The 20,415-nt window shown below is 35.0% G+C and overlaps 1 protein-coding gene across 4 annotated transcripts in view; it reads left to right on the top strand.

The window, feature by feature from the left end:
* The window catches only part of PJA2 (praja ring finger ubiquitin ligase 2), a 362,495-nt gene extending 342,673 nt beyond the window's left edge, over nucleotides 1-19,822 (top strand). For all 4 annotated transcript variants that reach the window (XM_067031430.1, XM_059063152.2, XM_067031428.1 and 1 more), the window contains 3 exons: nucleotides 13,711-13,825; nucleotides 14,199-14,320; nucleotides 16,664-19,822. In XM_067031430.1, the coding sequence (XP_066887531.1) occupies nucleotides 13,711-13,825; nucleotides 14,199-14,320; nucleotides 16,664-16,789 (363 nt within the window). In that variant the 3' untranslated portion in view covers nucleotides 16,790-19,822. The remainder of the gene's footprint in view (nucleotides 1-13,710; nucleotides 13,826-14,198; nucleotides 14,321-16,663) is intronic.
* The last annotated feature ends 593 nt before the right edge of the window (nucleotides 19,823-20,415 follow it).

Here is a 20,415-nt window from a genome sequence, read left to right as displayed (position 1 = left end):
TTCTTTAACTGCTTTTAAGAAAAGCTGAATAATTTTCTTATCAATTTAATAACAATTACTGAATAGTGTATAGAAATTGTACTTGACATCCTGCCAATTTGCCTAAAATTACAATATTTTCCAGTTTTTACTACAGAACGTAAAGTGTTTGTTTTGCTTGTATTTAGAAAATGTTCTTCCTCTATAGAATTACTGTATACAGGTCTGTGAATCTGAATATTTTATACACACACACACAGGTATATTTGTTAAATGCAATTAAAGATCTCTAAAGATATATTACAAATCACTTCCCTTTTTTGGTTCTTATGGCTTCTAAATCTATCTAGCTGCTTAATATAGTTAGAAAAGTTATTCCCTCTCATCCCCACACACATACACAGGTTAATAAATATGGCACATTTGGTTCCTATTTGTCTTGCCTTCTTTGCTTTATTTGACCAAAACACAAAAACTTGTTCATAATTGTATTTGCCTATGGTCAAAAGCCCAAGCATTTTTATGTTTGGGAACTTCCACTGCACTAGTGGATTTTTGTTGTAAGAAGTCTTTCTTTAAATCACTATTTCCACAGTGATTTCCAAAGTACAGGAACAGTAATAACGTAAATGAGTCAAAAGTGAGAGAACAAAAATGAAAGAGGGAACTTCCAGGAACACTATAATACCATTTTATCTTGAAGTGTTATGAGATTAGAAAGCCCACTTTAGATTTATAAATTAGGCATTAGGTAGATAGAGAGATCCAGACCTATTTATCTACACATACATATTCATGCACAGGTACACACACAAGTTAGCTCTGCATTGGCATCACTTTTTTAAGTGTGTGTAATCTTCCATGGAGATCATTGCTGTCAATTATGCATTATAGTGTATGTTTTTCTCAAAGTGACCATAGCAGAAATACTTTGTATCATGGTGATCATTTTGAAATGTATAGAAATATCAAATCACTATGTAGTGTAATGAACTAATACAGTGTGGTAGGTCAATTATACTTCAAAAACAAACTCAGGAAAAGAGATCAGATTTGTGGTTACTAGAGGTGGGGGGTTGGGGGGAGGGGGAATTGGATGAAGGTAGTCAAAAGGCATAAACTTTCAGTTATAAGATAAATAAGTACTAGGGATACAATGTGCAACATGATAAATGTAATTAACACTGCTGTATATTATATATGAAAATTGTTGAGAGAGTAAATCCTAAGAGTTCTCATCACAAGGAAATAACTCTTTTTCTATTTCTTTAATTTTGCATCTATATTGAGATGATGGGTGCTCACTAAACTTATTGGGATAATCATTTCATGGTGTATGTAAGTCGCATCATTATGCTATATATGTTAAACTTACATGGTGCTGTATGTCAGTTATATCTCAATAAAACTGGGAGAAGAAAAAGAAAAATACTATGTACTAGAAGAAAAGTCAGAATATCGTGAGACAGGATAATACACTTAGGACTTTTACCAGATTATATAACTTGCCTTGCCAAATTCTGACACATGGGAAACAGTGGCACAGCATGATAACCTGCATCAGGAATAGAATATATAAAGATTAAGGATCACTAACTTCCTGAGTTAAAGACATTTTACGTGACCACATGGAATATATACATCAATATTAGAGTCTGGTTTCACAGTGGTTAAATAGTTTGTTTCCATTATTATGCTAGTGGTTTATGATTCCTACAATATGGAGATGTCTTTATAAAGAAGTTTTGAAAATTAAAAGTTTTATTATTTATTACTAATGGGAACTGTGACATTTGATTGGCATCTTGAAAGAAGAGCGGGAGAGACTGGTCATGAGAGGTCATGCTAGGTGAAGGCATTAGCAGAGTGGACAAAGACAAGAGGAAGGAAAGAATGTAGTATGTCCAGGGAACATAGAGTCTCCACATTGTTGCCTCCTGCTCTTAGGAACCCAGTGGCACTGCCACTTTCAGTTTTTCTTACCCATCTATCCTTCTGTTTCAGATTAATAGCTTTAAATGTCTCCCTTTGCCCGCAGCATAACAGCTTCTTCAGATTTAGTGCTCGGCTTTATTTTATTTGAATTTGATTGAGACATTCTTCTCTCCTAGAGGATCAATACAGTTCCTTCTTCCTGTCACTCTCTAGAAATCTTTATTTTTCTAGCATGCACTTATTCATTTTGAAAAATGAAACTGAAATAATTTATAATTTAGGATTTTTCCTTTTAAATTTAACACTAACATTCTTTCAGTAAAGCAAAAACAAGTAATAAGACAAACTGAGTGCTTTGATTTGTTTTTTTTCTCAGCAGCCCTGTCTCTTTCTGGCAGTGGTTGTTTTCATTTCTGTTACTTTTCCAGTACTAGGCGGATCTTTCTTTTCAGGGAGTAGATACTGGTGAATATATTGGCAATAAACATTTGCCTCATATCTCTGTCTCAGATATGAGGGCAAAATATTTAAGATATTTAACTGTTTGAAAAAATGATTTTAAAGCTTTTTACTCACTCCCAAAGAAATCTTGGGGGGAAAAAAGTATTCCTTTGCACATCTTTACATTGACATCTAAAATTTTTTGGCATAAATCCTAAGTAATATTATTTACCCTATTATATCACTTTTGCAATAAAAATATGTTCAGGAATTTAAATGTAAAAAAAATTGGTTTAGATTGAGTATAAAATTGTATCGATCAAAAACGAGCTGTTATAAAATTTGATAAATAATTACTTAAACATAAAGTAAAATTTTACTAGAAATGCATCTCTTAATGAGATAGAAGCTTTTTTCCCTTCCTAATTACTTTGTGAGTGAATTTTATTCCTAGAATGAGGCATAATTCAGCATCAACTTTATTTCTGTTTTTTATCTTTATGAATATAAGTTGAAAAACCTTATTCAAATAAGTAAATTGGTAGGGATGGAAGGAGTTTATCATAGCATTGTCACTGAATTCTCAGGTATTTACCAAAATCACAAAAACTTGGCAAGTTGTTTAGATCCTCCTATTTGTTTTGAAAGTAGAAAATTGGAAGCCATCTACAAAGATTTGTTATCAGTCATTATACTTCAGTTTGACCCCAGTATTTCAGATTGCCCCTTTTTTTTTTTTTTTTTTCCTCGGTACGCGGGCCTCTCACTGCTGTGGCCTCTCCCGTTGCGGAGCGCAGGCTCCGGACGCGCAGGCTCAGCGGCCATGGCTCACAGGCCCGGCCGCTCTGCGGCATGTGGGATCTTCCCGGACCGGGGCACGAACCCGTGTCCCCTGCATTGGCAGGCGGACTCTCAACCACTGCGCCACCAGGGAAGCCCGAGATTGCCCCTTTGAATAGGGAAGAAGTATGCGTTTATTTATAAAGTAGAAAAACGATGAGAATAAAAAGGAATGTGGGAACAGGAGAGCCAGCTGTATACTGTGACTGCAGGTGAATTGTTAGACAGATTCCTTTGAGGAAAGATTACATAAGAAAGTTAATTGAAATTGAGTGAAATTGAGTCTCTTAAGACTCTCCATGCCCGTGGACCCCTAGGAAAGTCTTTACATATTTTCAGAGTACCTCATTTACACTAAGATGTAGGCCTTAGGAAGATAGTACATGAGGTAAGTGCATAGGCTTTTGAGTTAGATTGATTCTTTTAGACTATGTGACCTTGGATAGTTCACTTAACCTCTTTAAGCATCAGGTCCTTATCTACGAGATGGGAATAACAAAATTTACCTCATGGGTTATTGTGAGATTGTGTTAAATCACTTAGGAAAATACTTGGTGCCATGGTAAGCTCTCAGTAAATGGATATATTCAAAGATATATTCAAATTAGCAGTCAACCAAGTAGTAATCATCTAGCAAATCTGGATTCAGTGGTCATTCAAAATCAGTATTAAATCATTTGTTGTAAGTGTTGATTCTTTTAAAACTAAATTATGTTTTATTCTTTAGAAACTAGATTTTGTGCTGACAAAATCTTTAAAACTAGATATATTCCAGTTGGGCTGTTCGGGCCATCGAGTTGTCTTCCTGACATTTGAATAAATATTGTACTAAGTTATAGGCAGATTTTTATGGATTTTCATAGCAGTGGCTATAAAATTGTCTCTCTTGCTCTTGTTGCTTATAAGTGATCCAAGATCACCTCAAATATATGTCAGTACAAGGCAATACGTTATTTTTACATATATTGAAATTTCAGGTATTTATTAGCACTGCAAATATGCAGATAGTCTCCAGAAAGGAATAAGGAACCCATTGACACAAACATGTATTAAAGCATAGTTAGCCTGGAATAACCTACCCAAGTGGATCTTCCTGTAAATAGTATCTCTTCTTTTTGTTTATGTGTAGCACAGATAAGTTCTTGCAGAGTCTGCCTTGAGAAGTACATAGGGAATTGGAAGAGATTCATGATTATAGCTACAGTTAGTTATTCATGAGTCAGAAGGGACAAATAATAGGCTCTTACTTTCCATTTCCTACCTCCTGATGGGAAAATTTAATATAAAGAGTTACTAACTGTAACAGGGGATTAGAGTAAAAAGTGATTGTTTAATAACAAATAAAGATTATTCTAAAGAATATAGAAAAAGTACAAATAAGGAACAACTACCACTCAGGATCACCTAAGGAAGAGTTCACACTCTACTTCAGGGCTGGGATCCGTACCTCGATGGAGATGCCATAGCTGTGGCTCACTGAATAGCTAAGAAGTCACTGTGATACTGGGGTGGCAGAACTTGTTGAAAATCAGCCCTGAAGGGTGATGTCTAACTGGAAACCCTCTACTAAAGAACTGTCCAAGGTGGGTGCTGGAGGAAGCTACTGGCCATATGCATTGCAAGAGCTAGATGCTGGAGAAGCTGTGTACATTGCAGGAGTCTGGTGCTGGAGAAAGCTATGCATGCCGCAGAAGCCTGTCAAGGCTTCTCACCAGGATCAGAAGCAAAGCCCTTTTCCTCCTGCACTGTCTCTTCAGCATCCTCTATGAACAAAGCTTAACATCATGACAACTGTCAGAAGGGAATATATTTAAATGGCCCAAACCCATTTTCACAGAGCTTACAAAAACAGTGAATTTAGATCTGAGAAGCAATAACTGATTATTGGAATAGTCCATATTTTTGACTACTTGGATTCTGTATACTCCTTTCTACACACATTTCAACTGCCATCCAACAACAGTACAGCTATATTTCTACCTAACAAGATACAGCTATTCTAACAAAAGAAGAAGTTTTCACCTTTTCCCCAGAATGAACAGATGAACAGTCCCAGAGTCATTGTATTCATCGCTGGCTATATTAATTACTTCATAAATTGTCAGTCATACTGAATATTCTCTTATATAAAGATTAAATTGTAAAGTTGACTGCTATATAAAATAAAAATGGGAAGGACGGAAAAAAAGAAAATGGTTAGTAGATACAGATAAATATATACATATAACAAGCAAATAGAAAATATGCAAAGCTACTAGTGCTTGTTTCTGTATTTGGTCATAGGCTGTAATTCATAGCTATAGTGCCTTTCTTCCTTATTTTCTCTGTCATCAACAAGAATCTAACCTGGTTGGGATTCTTCACTTGGTGGTGTGACCCAAACCTACATTTCTCAAGAGTCTGTGTCCTCAATCATCCTGCCTTTTTTGGCTGCTGTAGTTTTCTGGTAACTTTATACTCTTGGTTATAGAAGTACTAAGAGATGTATACTTTATACTTGAAATTATCACAGGATTTTCAAGTAGAGGAAGGCTGGTTTGTGGAGGGTAAGCTACTCCTACTGGTGCAAGGAGGCTCAGAGTGATATGAGGATTCAAAATAGTCAGTTTCATCTGAGTTCAACCAGATGTCCCCATTCTAAGTCTCAGAATCCTGTTTTTTAACCAATCAGTGATATAACTTTTGAGAAACTTGACTGAGAATTAATTTAATTTAAAATGTATGTTTGATTTTCAGAAGTAAGAGATTTTTTTCAGGGCTATCATGGACATGCTCTGGTTCTCATACCGTGCTTTACTTTGAGAGTTAATGGGCCCAAGTCTGTCACTTTCTCTTTGTAAGCGTGCCAGGAGCGCTCAGAAGGATCGATCCCACATCACAGTTTTTATAGTCATCATTATTGCCATTAGGTCAGGTGCAGCAACCACCTGGGTTCCCAAGACATGTGCTTTAGTTAGCACTTCATTGTGTTTAACCACAGTAATAGTTTAATTTTGATGCTACTGAAGACCATGGATTGATAGCATCCCTCTTCAGTTGGTAAAGAGCTCAGCAGTGAGCTCAAGCCCCAAAGCTCAACCAAACCAATCCCATTCTTACTTCATGGAATCATGCCTGATACCAATTCTGTATCAGTCTGAACTCAGGCACAAGGGAGAAAACAATTAATTTGAACGGGGTAAGTTTAGTATAAAGAATTACTAACTATAGTTAGGCTACTAGGAAGTAAAGTGAATTCTAAAGAATATAGGAATAGCAGATTTAAGGAATAGCCTTAGGGCTGAGATGAAGCACTCTACCTCCCCACCCACCAGGGCTGAGATCTAGGCTGTGTTGATGGGGACACAACCATGGCTCTTAGAGAAGTGTTTATGCTATTATGCTGGCAGAACTTGCTGGAAATCTGCCCTCTGGATCTTGGCAAAAATCTACCTTTGGAGTGCTAAAGAAACTATTCACAGTGAAGAGACTAACTGGAAGCGCTCCTGCTACAAAACTACCCAAGATGGGTGCCAGGTGAAGCTGCTGGCCACCTTATACTGCAGCTGTCAGGCACTGGGGAAACTACATGTGCTTCCGGATCCAGGTGCTGGAGAAACCTTTCACGCTTTAGGAGCCTGGTGCAGAAGCCGTCTGTGCTCCAGAAGCCCACAGCAGGGAAGCCTCACACACTGCTCCCAACAAGCCCACTAGAACTAAACAGCCCTTTCCTCCTGTGATTTCTCTCCAGCACCCTCTCCTGCAGAGCCTAAGATCATGGTAGCTGACAAAGGAAATATCTTTAAAGGGCCCAGATCTATTTTCACAGGATGGAAATGAAAGGTGAATTTGTCAGAGGCAATAATTCTATTACTGGCACACTGTTTTTCTTTTTGCAATATCTATCTGCAAATCCAGAGTCAAATTTGGTGTTCAATGTTATTAACTATGTTTATTAACTTTCATTACAGTGAATTTTTTTTGCTCACTGTTTTTTTAGTCCTGACTTTGCTTTGGCCTTGGCCCTATCCTTTATTGTAAGTCATCTCAAATCCTTTTTGGAAAGACAGTTGCTAAAATATCTTGGCTAGATCTTGAGGAGTATACAAAAGATTATGTTTGCCATCCAAGAGAATGCAATGTTAACCATCAGGCAGAATCCTATTCCTACCCAGGAAGCCTAGTTTGTTTATTTTTTTATTGTGATAACAGTCACATAATGTAAAATTTACTATTATAACTACTTTTAAGGATATAGTTAAATGGCATTATATATAAACAATTAACCACATTCCCTCCTTTCCTCATGCTGTGGCAACCATCATTCTACTGTTTATCTTATGAATTTTACTACTTTAGGTACCTCATATCAGGTATACAATATTTATCCTAATGTAACTGGCCTATTTCACTTAGCATAATGCCTTCAGTGTTCATCCTTGTTTTAGCATGTGTCAGAATTCCCTTCCTTTTCAAGGCTGTATTCTACTCCATTGCATGTGTATACCACATTTTTCCAGCTTTATTGGGATGTATTTGATGTGTAACATTGTGTAAGTTTAAGGTGTACAGTGTGTTGATTTGATACACATATATTGTGAAATTATTATCACAGTAGGGTTGTTAACCTCCATCACCTCACATAATTACCATTTCTTTCTTGTGGTGAGAACATTTAAGATTTACTCTTTTACCAACTTTCAAGTATATAATACAATTTGTTATCTATAATCACTTTGTTACCTTGGATCCCCAGAACTTACTCATCTTATAACTGGAAGTTTGTACCCTTTGACCAGTAACTGCCCATCTCCCCCAACTCCCAGTCTCTGGCAACCACCATTCTACTCTCTGCTTCTGTGAGTTCACCTTTTTTAGATTCCATGTGTAAGTTATATTATACAGTATTTGTGTTCCTCTCTCTGACTTATTTCACTTAGCATAATGCCCTCAAGTTTCATCCATGTTGTCACAAATGGCAGAATTTCCTTTTTTCTCATGGCTAAATAATATTCCATTTTATAGATAGATAGATCTATACACACACACACACACACACACACACACACACACACACCCCACACCTTCTTTATCCATTCATTCATAAGTGGATGCTTAGGTTGTTTCTATATCTTAGCTATTGTGAATAATACTGCAGTGAAGATCCTGCTTTTATTTCCTTTAGATAACTATCAAGAAGTGGGGTTGTTGGATCATATGGTAATTTTATTTTTAATTTTGGGAGGGGAACTTTCTGCTGTTTTCCGTAGTGGCTGCATCAATTAACATTCCCACCAACAGTGCATGAGGGTTCCCTTATCTCTACAGCTTTACCAACACTTTTATTTCTTGTCTTTTTCATGATAGCCATTCTAACAGGTATGAGGTGGTATCTCATTGTGGTTTTGATTTACATTTCCCTGATGATTAGTGATACTGAGCGTCTGTTAATGTACCTGTTGGCCTTTTGTATGTCTTCCTTGGAAAAATGTCTGTTCACTTCCTCTGCTCATTTTTTTATTGTTTGTTTTCTTAGCTCTTAAGTTCCTTACATGTTTTGAATATTGATCCCTTATCAGGTACATAATTTATAAATATTTTGTCCCACTTTGTAGCTAGGCTTTTCATTTTGTTGACTGGGTTTTTTTCCAATGCAGAAGCTTTTGAGTTTAATGTAGTCCACTTACTTATTTTTGATTTTGTTGCTTATTCTTTAGTTGTCACATCCAGAAAATCATTGCCAAAACCAACGTCAAGGAACTTTTCCTCAGCGTTTTCTTCTAGGAGTTTTATAGTTTCAGGTCTTATGTGTAAGTCTTTATTCCATTTCAAGTTAAGTTTTGTGAGTGGTGTAAGGTAGGGGTTCAGCTTTATGCATGAGATTATCCAGTTTTCCCAGTACCATTTATTGAAGAGATTATCCTTTCCCCATTGAGTATTCTTGGCTCCCTTATCAGTTGTTCATATTTGCCAGGGTTTATTTCTGGTCTCTTGATTCTGTTATTTGGTCTATATGTCTGTTTTTATGCCAATACCATACTGTTTTAATTACTATAGTTTTGTATACAGTTTGAAATCAGGAAATGTGATGACTTCAGCTTTGTTGTTTGCTTTGGCTATTCAGGATCAGGATCTTTTGTGGTTCCATACAAATTTTAAGATTTTTTTCTATTTCCTTGAAAAATGCCATTGGAATTTTGATAGGGATTGCATTAAACCTGTATATTGCTTTAGGTAGTATGGACATTTTAACATATATTTTAATTCTTCCAATCCATGAACATGGGATGTCTTTGCATTATTCATGTCTTCTTTCAGCAAAGTGGTATAGTTTTCAGTGTATAGATCTTTCACCTCTTTGCTTGAGTTTATTCCTAAGTATTTTATTAAATTTTTTATGCTGTCATGAATGGGAGTTTTAAAAATTTCTTTTTCAGATATTTTATTATTAATGTATAGAAACACAAGTGATTTCTATATGTTGATTTTGTATCCTGCATCTTTACTGAATTTGTTGATTAGTTCTAACTTTTTTTTTGTGGAGTCTAGGAATTTCTATATTTATAAGATCTTATCTGCAAACAAAGACACTTTTACTTCTTCCTTTCCAATTTGATACCGTTTATTTATTTTTCTTGCCTGATTGCTCTGGCTAGGATTTCTGTACTATGTTTAATAGCAGTGGTGAGAGTGGGCACCCTTGTCTTGTTCTTAATTTTAGGGGGAAAACTTTCCACCTTTCACTGTTGATTATGATGTTAGCTGTGGGCTTTGTGTGCCTTTATTATGTTGAGGTATGTTCCTTCTATACCCATATGTGAAAAGTTTTTATCATGAAAGGATGCTGTGTTTTGTCAAATGAGTGTTTTCTTTTTCTTTCTTTTTTTTTTTTGCATCTATTGGGATGATCATATGCTTTTTATCTTTTCATTTTATAAATGTGCTGTATCATATTTATTGATTCATATGTGTTGAACCATCCTTGCATCCCAGGGATAAATATCACTTGATCATGGTGTGTGATCCATTTATGTGCTGTTGAATATGGCCTGTTACTATTTTGTTGAGGATTTTTGCATCTATGTTCATCAGGATTATTAGGCTGTAACTTTCTTTTCTTGTACAGGCATACCTCGGAGATATTGCGGGTTTGGCTCCAGACCACCGCAGTAAAGTGAATATCACAATAAAGCAAGTCAACAAATTTTTTCATTTCCTAGTGCATATAAAAAATTATATTTACACTATATTTTATTAAGTAGGAAATAGCATTATGTCTAGAAAAACAATGTATATACCTTAATTTTTAAATACTTCATTGCCCAAAAAGCTAACCATCATCTGACAATGCAAGGTTGCCACAAACCTTGAATTTGTAAATAACACAATATCTGTGAAGCGCAATGAAGCAGAACTCAATGAAACAAGGTATGCCTCTTGTGTCCTGAACTGGCTTTGCTATCAGAGTAATGCTGGACTCATAAAATGAGTTTGGGAGTGTTCCCTCCTCCTCTTGAAAGAGTTTGAGAAGGATTGGCATTAATTCTTTAAATGTAGAATTTCCCAGGGAAACCATCTGATCCTGGGCTTTTCTTTTGGGGGAGATTTTTGATTACTGATTCATTCTCCCTACTTGTATTGGTCTGTTCAGTATTTCTGTTTCTTTATGCTTCATTCTTGGTAGGTTTTATGTTTCTCTTCTAATATATCCAGTTTGTTGGTGTACAGTTATTCATGATAGTCTCCTCTGATACTCTATATTTCTGTGTTATCAGTTGTAATGTCTCCCCTTTCATTTATTATTTTATTTGGGTCTTCTGTCTTTTTTTCTTAGTCTAACAAAGGCTTGTCAGTGTTATTTTTTTCAAAAAAACAGGCGTTAGTTGGTATTTTCTATTTTTCTGGTCTCTACACTTATTTCTGCTCTGATCTTTGTTACTTCCTTCCTCCTGATAACTTTCAGCTTAGTTTCTTTTTCAGATATTTTGAAAAAAATTTTCAAACTATTTCTACTTCCTTGAGGTGTAAAGTTAGGTTGTTTGGTATATTTCCTTTTCTTAATGTAGGCATTTTTTTGCTATAAACTTCCCTCTTAGAACTGCTTTTGTTTTGTCCTATAAGTTTTGGCATATTGTGTTTCCATTACTGTTTGTTTCAAGATATCTTATGATTTCTTCTTTGCCTCATTGGTTGTTCAGGAGTGTTTTGTTTAATTTCCAAGTATTTGTGAATTTTCCAGTTTTCTTCCTATTTTTGATTTTTCATTTCTTGCCGTTTTGGTCAGAAAAGATAATTGGTGTGATTTCAGTCTTTTCAAATTTGCCAGGACTTGTTTTGTGACATATATGATCTAACCTGGATGATGTTTCACGTGCATTCAAGAAGAATGTGTCTTCCGCCTTTGTTTTATGTCTGTTAGGTCCATTTTACCTAAAGTATAGTTCAAGTCCAATATTTCCTTTTTGTTTTCTGTCTGGATGATATCTCCATTATTGAAAGTGAAATATTGAACTCCCCTAATATCATACTGTTGTCTAATCTCACTTCAGATCTGTTTTTAATTGCTTAATATATTTAGGTGCTCTTTTTTTGGGTACATATTCATTTATGATTGTTGTATTCTCTTGATGAGTTGATTCTGTATCATTGTATAATAATTTTCTTTGCCTCTTGTTACCATTTTTGGCTCAAAGTCTCTTTTGTCTGATATAAGTATAGCTGCCCCTGCTCTCTTTGGTTTCCACTTGAATGGATTGTCTTTTTCCATCCCTTCACTTTGAGCCTATGTGTTTCCTTAAAGCTGAAGTGAGTTTCTTACAGGCAGCATGTAGTTGGGTCTTGCTTTTTTTTTCATTCACCACTGTATGCCTTTTGATTGGATAATTTAGTCCATTTATATTAGAGTAATTATTGATAGAAAAGAACTTACTAATGCCTTCTTATTATGTTGTCTGGCTGTTTTGTAGTTCCCTTGTTACTTTCTCCCTCTCTTATTGTCTTCTTTTGTGACTTGGTGATTTTTTTTTACCTTTTGTGAATCTAATGTAGACTTTTGCTTTGTGGTTACCATGAGGTTTACATAAAACATCTTAACAGCCTACTTTATGCTGATAACTTAATTGCCTACAAAAACTCTACCCTTTTATTTCCCCACTGTTATGTTTTTGATGTCGTAGTTTACCTTTTCTTATATTGATTATTCATTAACAAGTTATTATAGTGTAATTATTTTTAATACTCTTGTCCTTTAACATTTATTTTAGTAAAGTGGTTAATATACTACCATATTACGATATCAAAATATTCTGAATTTTGACTATATATTGAATATTTATCTTTACCAACCACATTTTGTTCATCCATTCATCTGTGGATACTTGGTGTGTTTCTACCTTTTAGATCCTGTGATTATAGGTCCTATCTGCAGTTCTAACCTAATTGTAGCCATAAGGGCTAATCAAGCCACAAAAGGATGAGGGTGACTCATACTAGATGGTCATATGATTTGCTGTTCTTTCCATTCCTGTTAGTGACTTTTTCCAGACATTTGAATCCTAAATAAAGTTCACAACCCAGATAACCTAGGAATACAGGCATACCTCAGAGATATTCCAGGTTCAGTTCAAGAGCACTACAATAAAGCGAGTCACGCAAACTTTTGGTTTCTCAATGCATATGAAAGTTATGTTTACACTATACTGTAGTCAAGTAAGTGTGCAATAGCAGTATGTCCAAAAAAATGTACATACCTGAATTTAAAAACACTTTATTGCTAAAAAAGGCTAACCATCATCTTAGCCTTCAGTGAGTCATAGTAGTAACATCAAAGATCACTGATCACAGATCACCATAACAATTATAATAATATTGAAAAAGTTTTAAATATTGTGAAAATTACCAGAATGTGACACAGAGACGTGAAGTGAGAAATGCTGTTGGAAAAAGTGGCACTGATAGATTTGTTTGAGCCAGGGCTGCCAGAAACCTTCAATTTGTAAAAACATGGAGTATCTGCAAAGTGCAATAAAATGAGTTGTGCCAGTACTAGTGAACCAGTAATGTGGGTGTGCTGACTCTATGCCAGCAGTAGATACAGCCATTCAGTAATGCATTATTTGCTTCCCTACCTTGAACATCTTGTAACCTTGGGCACATTTTATCTTTCATGAGTTGAACCTGTCCAAAGTATATATTTTCTTTCATGTTATAGATCTCACACATAAGCTCATAAGTTGGAAGAGGTAACCACTCTTGAAAATATAAGTATGATGAGCAAGTAAATGGTTATTGAGACAAGATAGATTTTTGTTGTACTTGTGAAAAGTAGGGATTTTTTTTTTTCCTGTGTTTTTTGATTTTTTGGTTTGGTGATGGTTCCTTTTGGAAGGAGGCAAAAAGGGCAGGGACTGAAGCAAGATAAACCAGTAGGAAGAGGATAATGGTGGATATAATTTTGGAAGATACCTTTAAAAATAGTTTTTCATTACTGTTTTAAAAAGTGTTTCCTAACAAAGAAATGCGACTTTTCATTTTCAGACTGCCCTGGCACATTTAGAGTCTCTTGCAGTGGATGTTGAGGTGGCCAATCCACCAGCCAGTAAGGAGAGCATTGATGGTCTTCCAGAGACCCTTGTTCTTGAAGATCACACTGGTAAGGGCAAAGTTGATCTCTAATGTTGAACGACACTTTGCATATTCAAGTATATTACCAATGCACCTAGAAGATAAAATAGTGACTATCAGAAACTTTCATTAGATTTTGTATGAAACCTAATTCAAACAAACTTTTACCTAGTGGAATTTTTTAATTTATCAAGTGATAGGCTGGGACAGCTTTTCTACAAAAGCAATGTTTATTAAATTCCAAATTGTCATGTATTAAGCTGAAACACTTTTGCCAATTAATTCACCAAAGTCTGGTTCTTTTGTCTTTCATAGGTATTGTCTATGAGTTAATATGTTGTTTTTCAATTTTATTAAAATTGAACTTTATGGGATTGATAAATCAAATTATTTGTTTTCAGCTATTGGTCAGGAGCAATGCTGTCCAATCTGTTGCAGTGAGTATATTAAGGATGATATAGCAACAGAGTTACCCTGTCATCATTTCTTTCACAAACCTTGTGTCTCAATTTGGCTGCAGAAGGTGAGTTGCAGATTTACTTTTTTAAAGTTAATAGTTTCTCCTACAAGTTAATAATGATAGTAGTGTCTTTTAAAAGCCTATGATATTTAGCTATTTACTCGTAGTAATTTTTAATTCAGTGTTTAAAATTGGTTACCTTTTAATGATTACAGATTAATGATATATCAAACTATTTTACCTTACTAACATTGTCTAAAAACAATATAGGCAAATGATTTTAGGATAAAGCTAATTAGATCTTTGATTATATCCCTGAAATTTGATGTTTTCAAGAATATCTTAAGCAAAGAAGCCTTTAGGACTACTCAGTACTATAACAGTGTACAGATATTTTGCTAATATGAGATGGTATCTTTAAAAATGTATATGAGGAAAAGCAACAGGATCCTACCATATAGCACAGGGAACTATATTTAATATCCTGGGATAAACCATAATGGCAAGGAATATGAAAAAGAATATATATATATGTATAACTGAATCACTTTGCTATATTGCAAAAATTAACACATTGTAAATCAACTATACTACAAGAAAATATTTTAAAAATTAAAATGTATATGATAAATATTTAATAACCTACCAAGCACCTCCTATTCAAATTTTTATATACTGTTTTTCAATGTTTACCCAATAATTTTTAAGTATATTTGAATTAATTAAGAAAAAAAAAGTTTTACTTAAATCTTCTCAGTGAATTCTATTCTTGCATAAAGGATATTTACATGCAGTTCAGTAGAAATTCCCAAATCACATTCCCAGCTTAATTACTTATGGATATGGCTCCCTTTCTTCTCTATTACCACTCCCTTCCTTCTCTCCTCTCTTACTTTCTACCCTCTCCTTGCTCCCTCCTTTTCTTTCCTTTCTCTTTCTTTGCTGTTGCTCCCCCTCTACTGCAACTTCATCTTTGTCAAAACTCTAGTTAATATTTAAAATCCAGTGTAGAAATGTTCATGATTCCTTTATAAAATCTAAAGTTTCTGTCTAGGCTTTCCAGGCCTTCTGTGATCTAGTCTATCTCATCAGATTTACTCCTCCGTACATTTACTCATTTTTGCTTAGCCTGGTGTGATCTTCCCCTTACTGTAAGAATAGATGATCTAGGTAGGTCTGCTTAAATTCGACCTTTTCTATCCTTAATATCCTCTTTTTTAAACTCCCACGACAGTATCAGAGCCTTAAGAAGGATCTAGTTTTGTCTGTGCCTGCTTTGTGTCACGTATCGCTGGATGATTGATGTGTGTTTTCCCATTTAATCCTAACAGTAACTCTGGGACATATTGGTATCCTTATTCTCATTTTCCAATCATTGTTATTCATCCAAGGTTACACAGCTAGTGTGTGGTTGATTGAGACTGTACTCATATATTTGACTCTAAAATGTTGCTCTTTTGGCCCCATCTGTATGGCAAGTGCACAATAAATGTTTGCTGAATTAGATTCTTGAATTGTAAATATTATGTATGTTGTACAGTCTTGAATTGTCATTGATTTTGCTTTAACCCAAGGTAATAATCTCTTTAGTCTGTCTCCCGTCAGGAAGCAGATTATTATGAAGCCTTTCCTCTAGGGAGAAGGTTTCCAAGTTCTAAATCTTTGTCACCTTCAACAGCCTGATTTCTTCAACCTTTTTTCTATCAGGGAGATCTCTGGGAAAAAGACAAGATTTGTGAGGGGATAACATATTGCCAGATGACACATCTCTATAACCTTCCATTGGTCCTAAAATAATGTACTCCCAGTCTAACTGTTTTCCCTGTTCCACCTTCCCTCACTGATTTATCATTTATAAGGCACCTAACTCTCCATATCTTTTTGAAAAGGAAGTATATGGCTTATAAAGGAGGTCTGAGGTCCATCTGCTTTGACATATCTGTGCTACACTAAAGTGAGGCTTTAGTATATATGAGGAAGATCCTAGGGGGATAATGTGGTGTAATAAATATGTGAATTAATTAAGTCTCTGGTTTATCTAATATTTGCATTCAGTTCAGGTGAAGACATGCCCTGTGACTCCTTGCTCACCCTTGTAGCACCAGTGCCAAGTGGAGCATGTAGTAGACTCTTAATTAATACTCACTAAATGAAAGATGAGTGACCTAAAAGATACAAACATGATTAGGAGACACTGTTTACCCTCAGAGAAATTGAGTCTGATTGGGATGAAGAGGAAATAGCATCAAAATTTTCCCTCCCTGTACTGTGTGGAATTGAAGTTTATTTGGTTTTGTTTTTAAGTTATTTGACTTGTTTTGAGGATAATGATACTGTTCTGATACTTTGTAGCAGTTAAGATCTATCTTTTCCATTGGCTGTGAACTTGTTTTTTTCTCCCCCCAGTCAGGGACCTGCCCTGTGTGCCGCCGTCATTTCCCACCTGCTGTGATGGAAACACCGGCAGCTGCTTCCTCTGCGCCTGATCATGATGCCCCACCTGCAAACGACAGTACTGCAGAAGCCCCCTAAACCTGAACACTTGAATGAGATCGGTCTATCAAAGTAAATCTGCAGCTCCTTCTAAAATATGATGTGCAAATAATTATATATAAATATATTTAAAATGCTATATATAGTCTATGCCATAGTTTAGAAAGAGAATATTAACCTTTCTAAGCTAAATTTAGGTTTGCAGAAAGTACTAAACATTTTCAATCTGAATGTTGAAGTAATACATTCATTTTCTTTAGTTTAATATGTTATTAATTGTAATGTCAAGCTTATCGATTAACTTTATCCAGAAGAAATAATCATCTGTGTGGCACACATTATTGGTTTTGTCTGAAGTACTGCCACTAAGTGATTATAATTAAGCTTTCCTATTTGCATCAAATGTGAAGATTGTGGTCACAACAGTAGTAAAATTTGGTTTCGTTGGAAATAAAAAAGAATTCTAAAGCATGCTTTTTCATTGGTCCCTTTGCTTTTGCTTCATCAAAACCTCTTGGTTCATAATACTGAGTGGTTTTATAAGAAGATAACCTACTCTTTCATTTTTGTTTAAAATTAGGACTTTTTAGAATGCCAAACAAAACTTCTGGCTAGGGCATCACAAAATTTTAAAATCTTAAATGTAATCTCCTTAAAATGGTTAGGTAGTAAAATAAGTTATTATATTTGAAATGGTGGATGTGCTTAAAGTAAGGTTAGTAAAGCATATAAACAATTTCATGTGCTTGGTACAGTGAGATGAATTAGATGGCCTTATGAAATCCTTTCTGTTTGGTTAAATTATACTTGAAGGTCCAGAACACAGCACACTTGTGTAATAAATACTGGATATAGTTAAAGGTAATTTTGGCTCTGAAATATTTTGGAATGTCTGAAAACAATAATAAAGTGTTTTAAAACACTCATTCTGTTGTATCCTGAAGGAAAATCTGAATCCTTAAAAAACTGGAAGATTAATTGTGCTGTCTTGTATAAAGCATAAAACTGATGGGGTCCAGGACAGATTTGGCCATACCTTTTTACAACATATCTAAGCCTTACTCTGTTATAATTTATTATCTTAAAATATTGTTGAATAAGGATTAGTCATATTACATTATCAGCCTTTGTTTCTTTACACTAATTTATTTTGGGAAAATTATTCACCTGGAACTAAAATAAAAACAAGTAGTTTCAAATTAAGCCATGGGTGAAAAAGGAATTCATTGTATGATTGCCTAGTTACTGTATGAACAGAACTGAACAGGTAACACAGTTCCGTTCTTAATTTCCTTTCTCTAAAAGAGAAAAGAAGATGCTGACCTCACATTTATCCTCTGAAAGAGATCTGTTCACAAGCTTTTACAAAAGTGAGGAAATCAGCTTTCCTTACTTTACTTTTTTTTTAATGGGAAATTTGACCCACAGGGTCAGCTTTGTAATTATGTAACCAAACTAAGAGTGCACAGCTTTCTGTTTAGGTGATCACACCAAGTAGGCAAGTATGTATCAACATGGACATAATATTTAACTTACAGATGTGATTAGGTATCAACACCAGAGAATAATGGGTGTTAGAATGCCACATTTGAGCAAGTAAAATAGTAAAACACGTAGTGAGTGTACATCCATCCAAGTAGTACAATGATAATTTAGTTTAGACACATAAAAAGAATGTTGATATGGCTTCCCAAATGCAAAATTACATTTTATTTGTGTAATTTCTCTGCATATTTATATTCCATCTCTTTACTTCATTCTTAAAAATAAATGAATTTTCACTGTTGGCACATTTGAGGCTTAAATATAAGGAACATAACACTTGCATTCTAATTTTTGCATATATTGTAAATGTGTCTGGTACTTACAGCAAAATACTGTGTATCCTTTTATGGGTAAAACAAAACTGAACATTGCATGCATGTAATGTGGTGACTTTGTAATTTAGGGGTTCTTTGGGGCTTCTGTGACTTTGGAAATGCTTACATTCAAGCCTTAATGTTGCATTAGGTAGCATGTTTTCCTTCTGATGTATATAGTCGCTGTTGTATAAACTAATCTTTGCTTGTTTTCTACTCTGTGATCTTTCCATACCATATTTCATTGATGATCAGTTAGTGTCAAGGAGTCACATCAAATTAAAATTAATTCTCATGTGTATATTGTGGAAATTTGTGGCTAGTGTGATTTTTATTGTTGTTGTTTGTTTCCTTTAAATAATAATGATCAGTTGTGACACTTAGTGGTTAAACTGACATTGTTACAGATTTTTCTGTAATAAGCCACACATTATATTTAGGCAGTATAAAGGGACCTTGGTTTTCTTCTCCTAGATAGCAGCTGTCCCAAAGAAAATATTTCTTCTTTGGCTGTTAAGATTTAGCTGTTATCTGCCAGTTGTTAAGAGGTTTTGGTTCCAAATTCAACCAGCAGTGTTGAGAGCTGAACTTAAGATAGCTGTTGTACTTTTTGCTTTCCATCTGTTTCTGCCCTTCATTCTTGGCTCCCTACTATCTGTAAACAGCTGCTATGAAGGAGAAAAGTTGAATAAGAGTTGGCTTAAAAATTCTTTTAAAAAGAAAATTGAGGTTTTAGAATTTTCATTGTAACAAGCTGATATAAGCTGAGGCTGACAAGTTAGGACACCTAAATATTGTTTGATCACGTCTTGGCTCCTTTTGAAAAAGTAAAGAATATATGAAGGTAAATTAGAAATATAAATAATAATAAAAGTATTGTTTCTCTTATTTCTTTATTCTATGTTAAGTGACTTGACCTAATAATTTTATTTTTTTAAACGTCTTCTTTGTTGTAATTTGAATGCTGATATTTAAAGGTAGATCTATGTGGTTTTCTTTCGTGTTTCTTAATTGTTTATCTCTAAGCTAACTAACTCTTATTTGTGATCTGCATTTATATATAAACTGTTAAATATATGTGAACTGTTTAAATGGAATGCAAGTTTTTCAAAATCCCAGGTCTAAACGTAATGATTGGTTTATTGTTCTACAACCCCAATCCATCATTTTTCGTGTAAATCATAAACAATAAACAGGATATACTCAGTGGTCATTTCTAATATTTAATTGTGTAGTCTTATCACTTCTATAATGTAACCCCCTGGAGGATTTAGTGTTTATAGCAAAGTACACAGCTACTAAGGAAGTCTGGAATAGGCTCCTGAGCACATGATTTTATACTCCTTTAACTGTGATCTAAGAAGGAAAACCCTAAAAGAGACCTCAGCTATACAGAAGTGGTTGATGGACTTCCAGAGTTGGAGCCACTCAGCACCCCTACAAGGGTTGGATTTCATTAGAAAAGTATCACCCAAATGTTCCTATAAAATAGCACATATGTGAAGGTAGGCAGAAAGGTCCTGTCTCTTCTGTGTGGCCACCTCTTCCTGTCTTCCCTCAGGCTTCACACTTTTCTCAGATCTTGCATGATATCTATTCTAAACCATCCTGGCATTGGCTATTTCCATCCCTCACTTAACATGTGTTGCTCATGGGCTTCCCAGGTGGCGCAGTGGTTGAGAGTCCGCCTGCCGATGCAGGGGACACGGGTTCGTGCCCCAGTCTGGGAGGATCCCACATGCCGCAGAGCGGCTGGGCCCGTGAGCCATGACCGCTGATTCTGCGCGTCCGGAGCCCGTGCTCCAC

Source organism: Kogia breviceps, chromosome 4 (assembly GCF_026419965.1).
Source record: "Kogia breviceps isolate mKogBre1 chromosome 4, mKogBre1 haplotype 1, whole genome shotgun sequence".
NCBI lineage: Eukaryota > Metazoa > Chordata > Mammalia > Artiodactyla > Physeteridae > Kogia > Kogia breviceps.
Note: the sequence above shows the minus strand (reverse complement) of the source record. Positions and strands in the feature narration are given on the sequence as shown.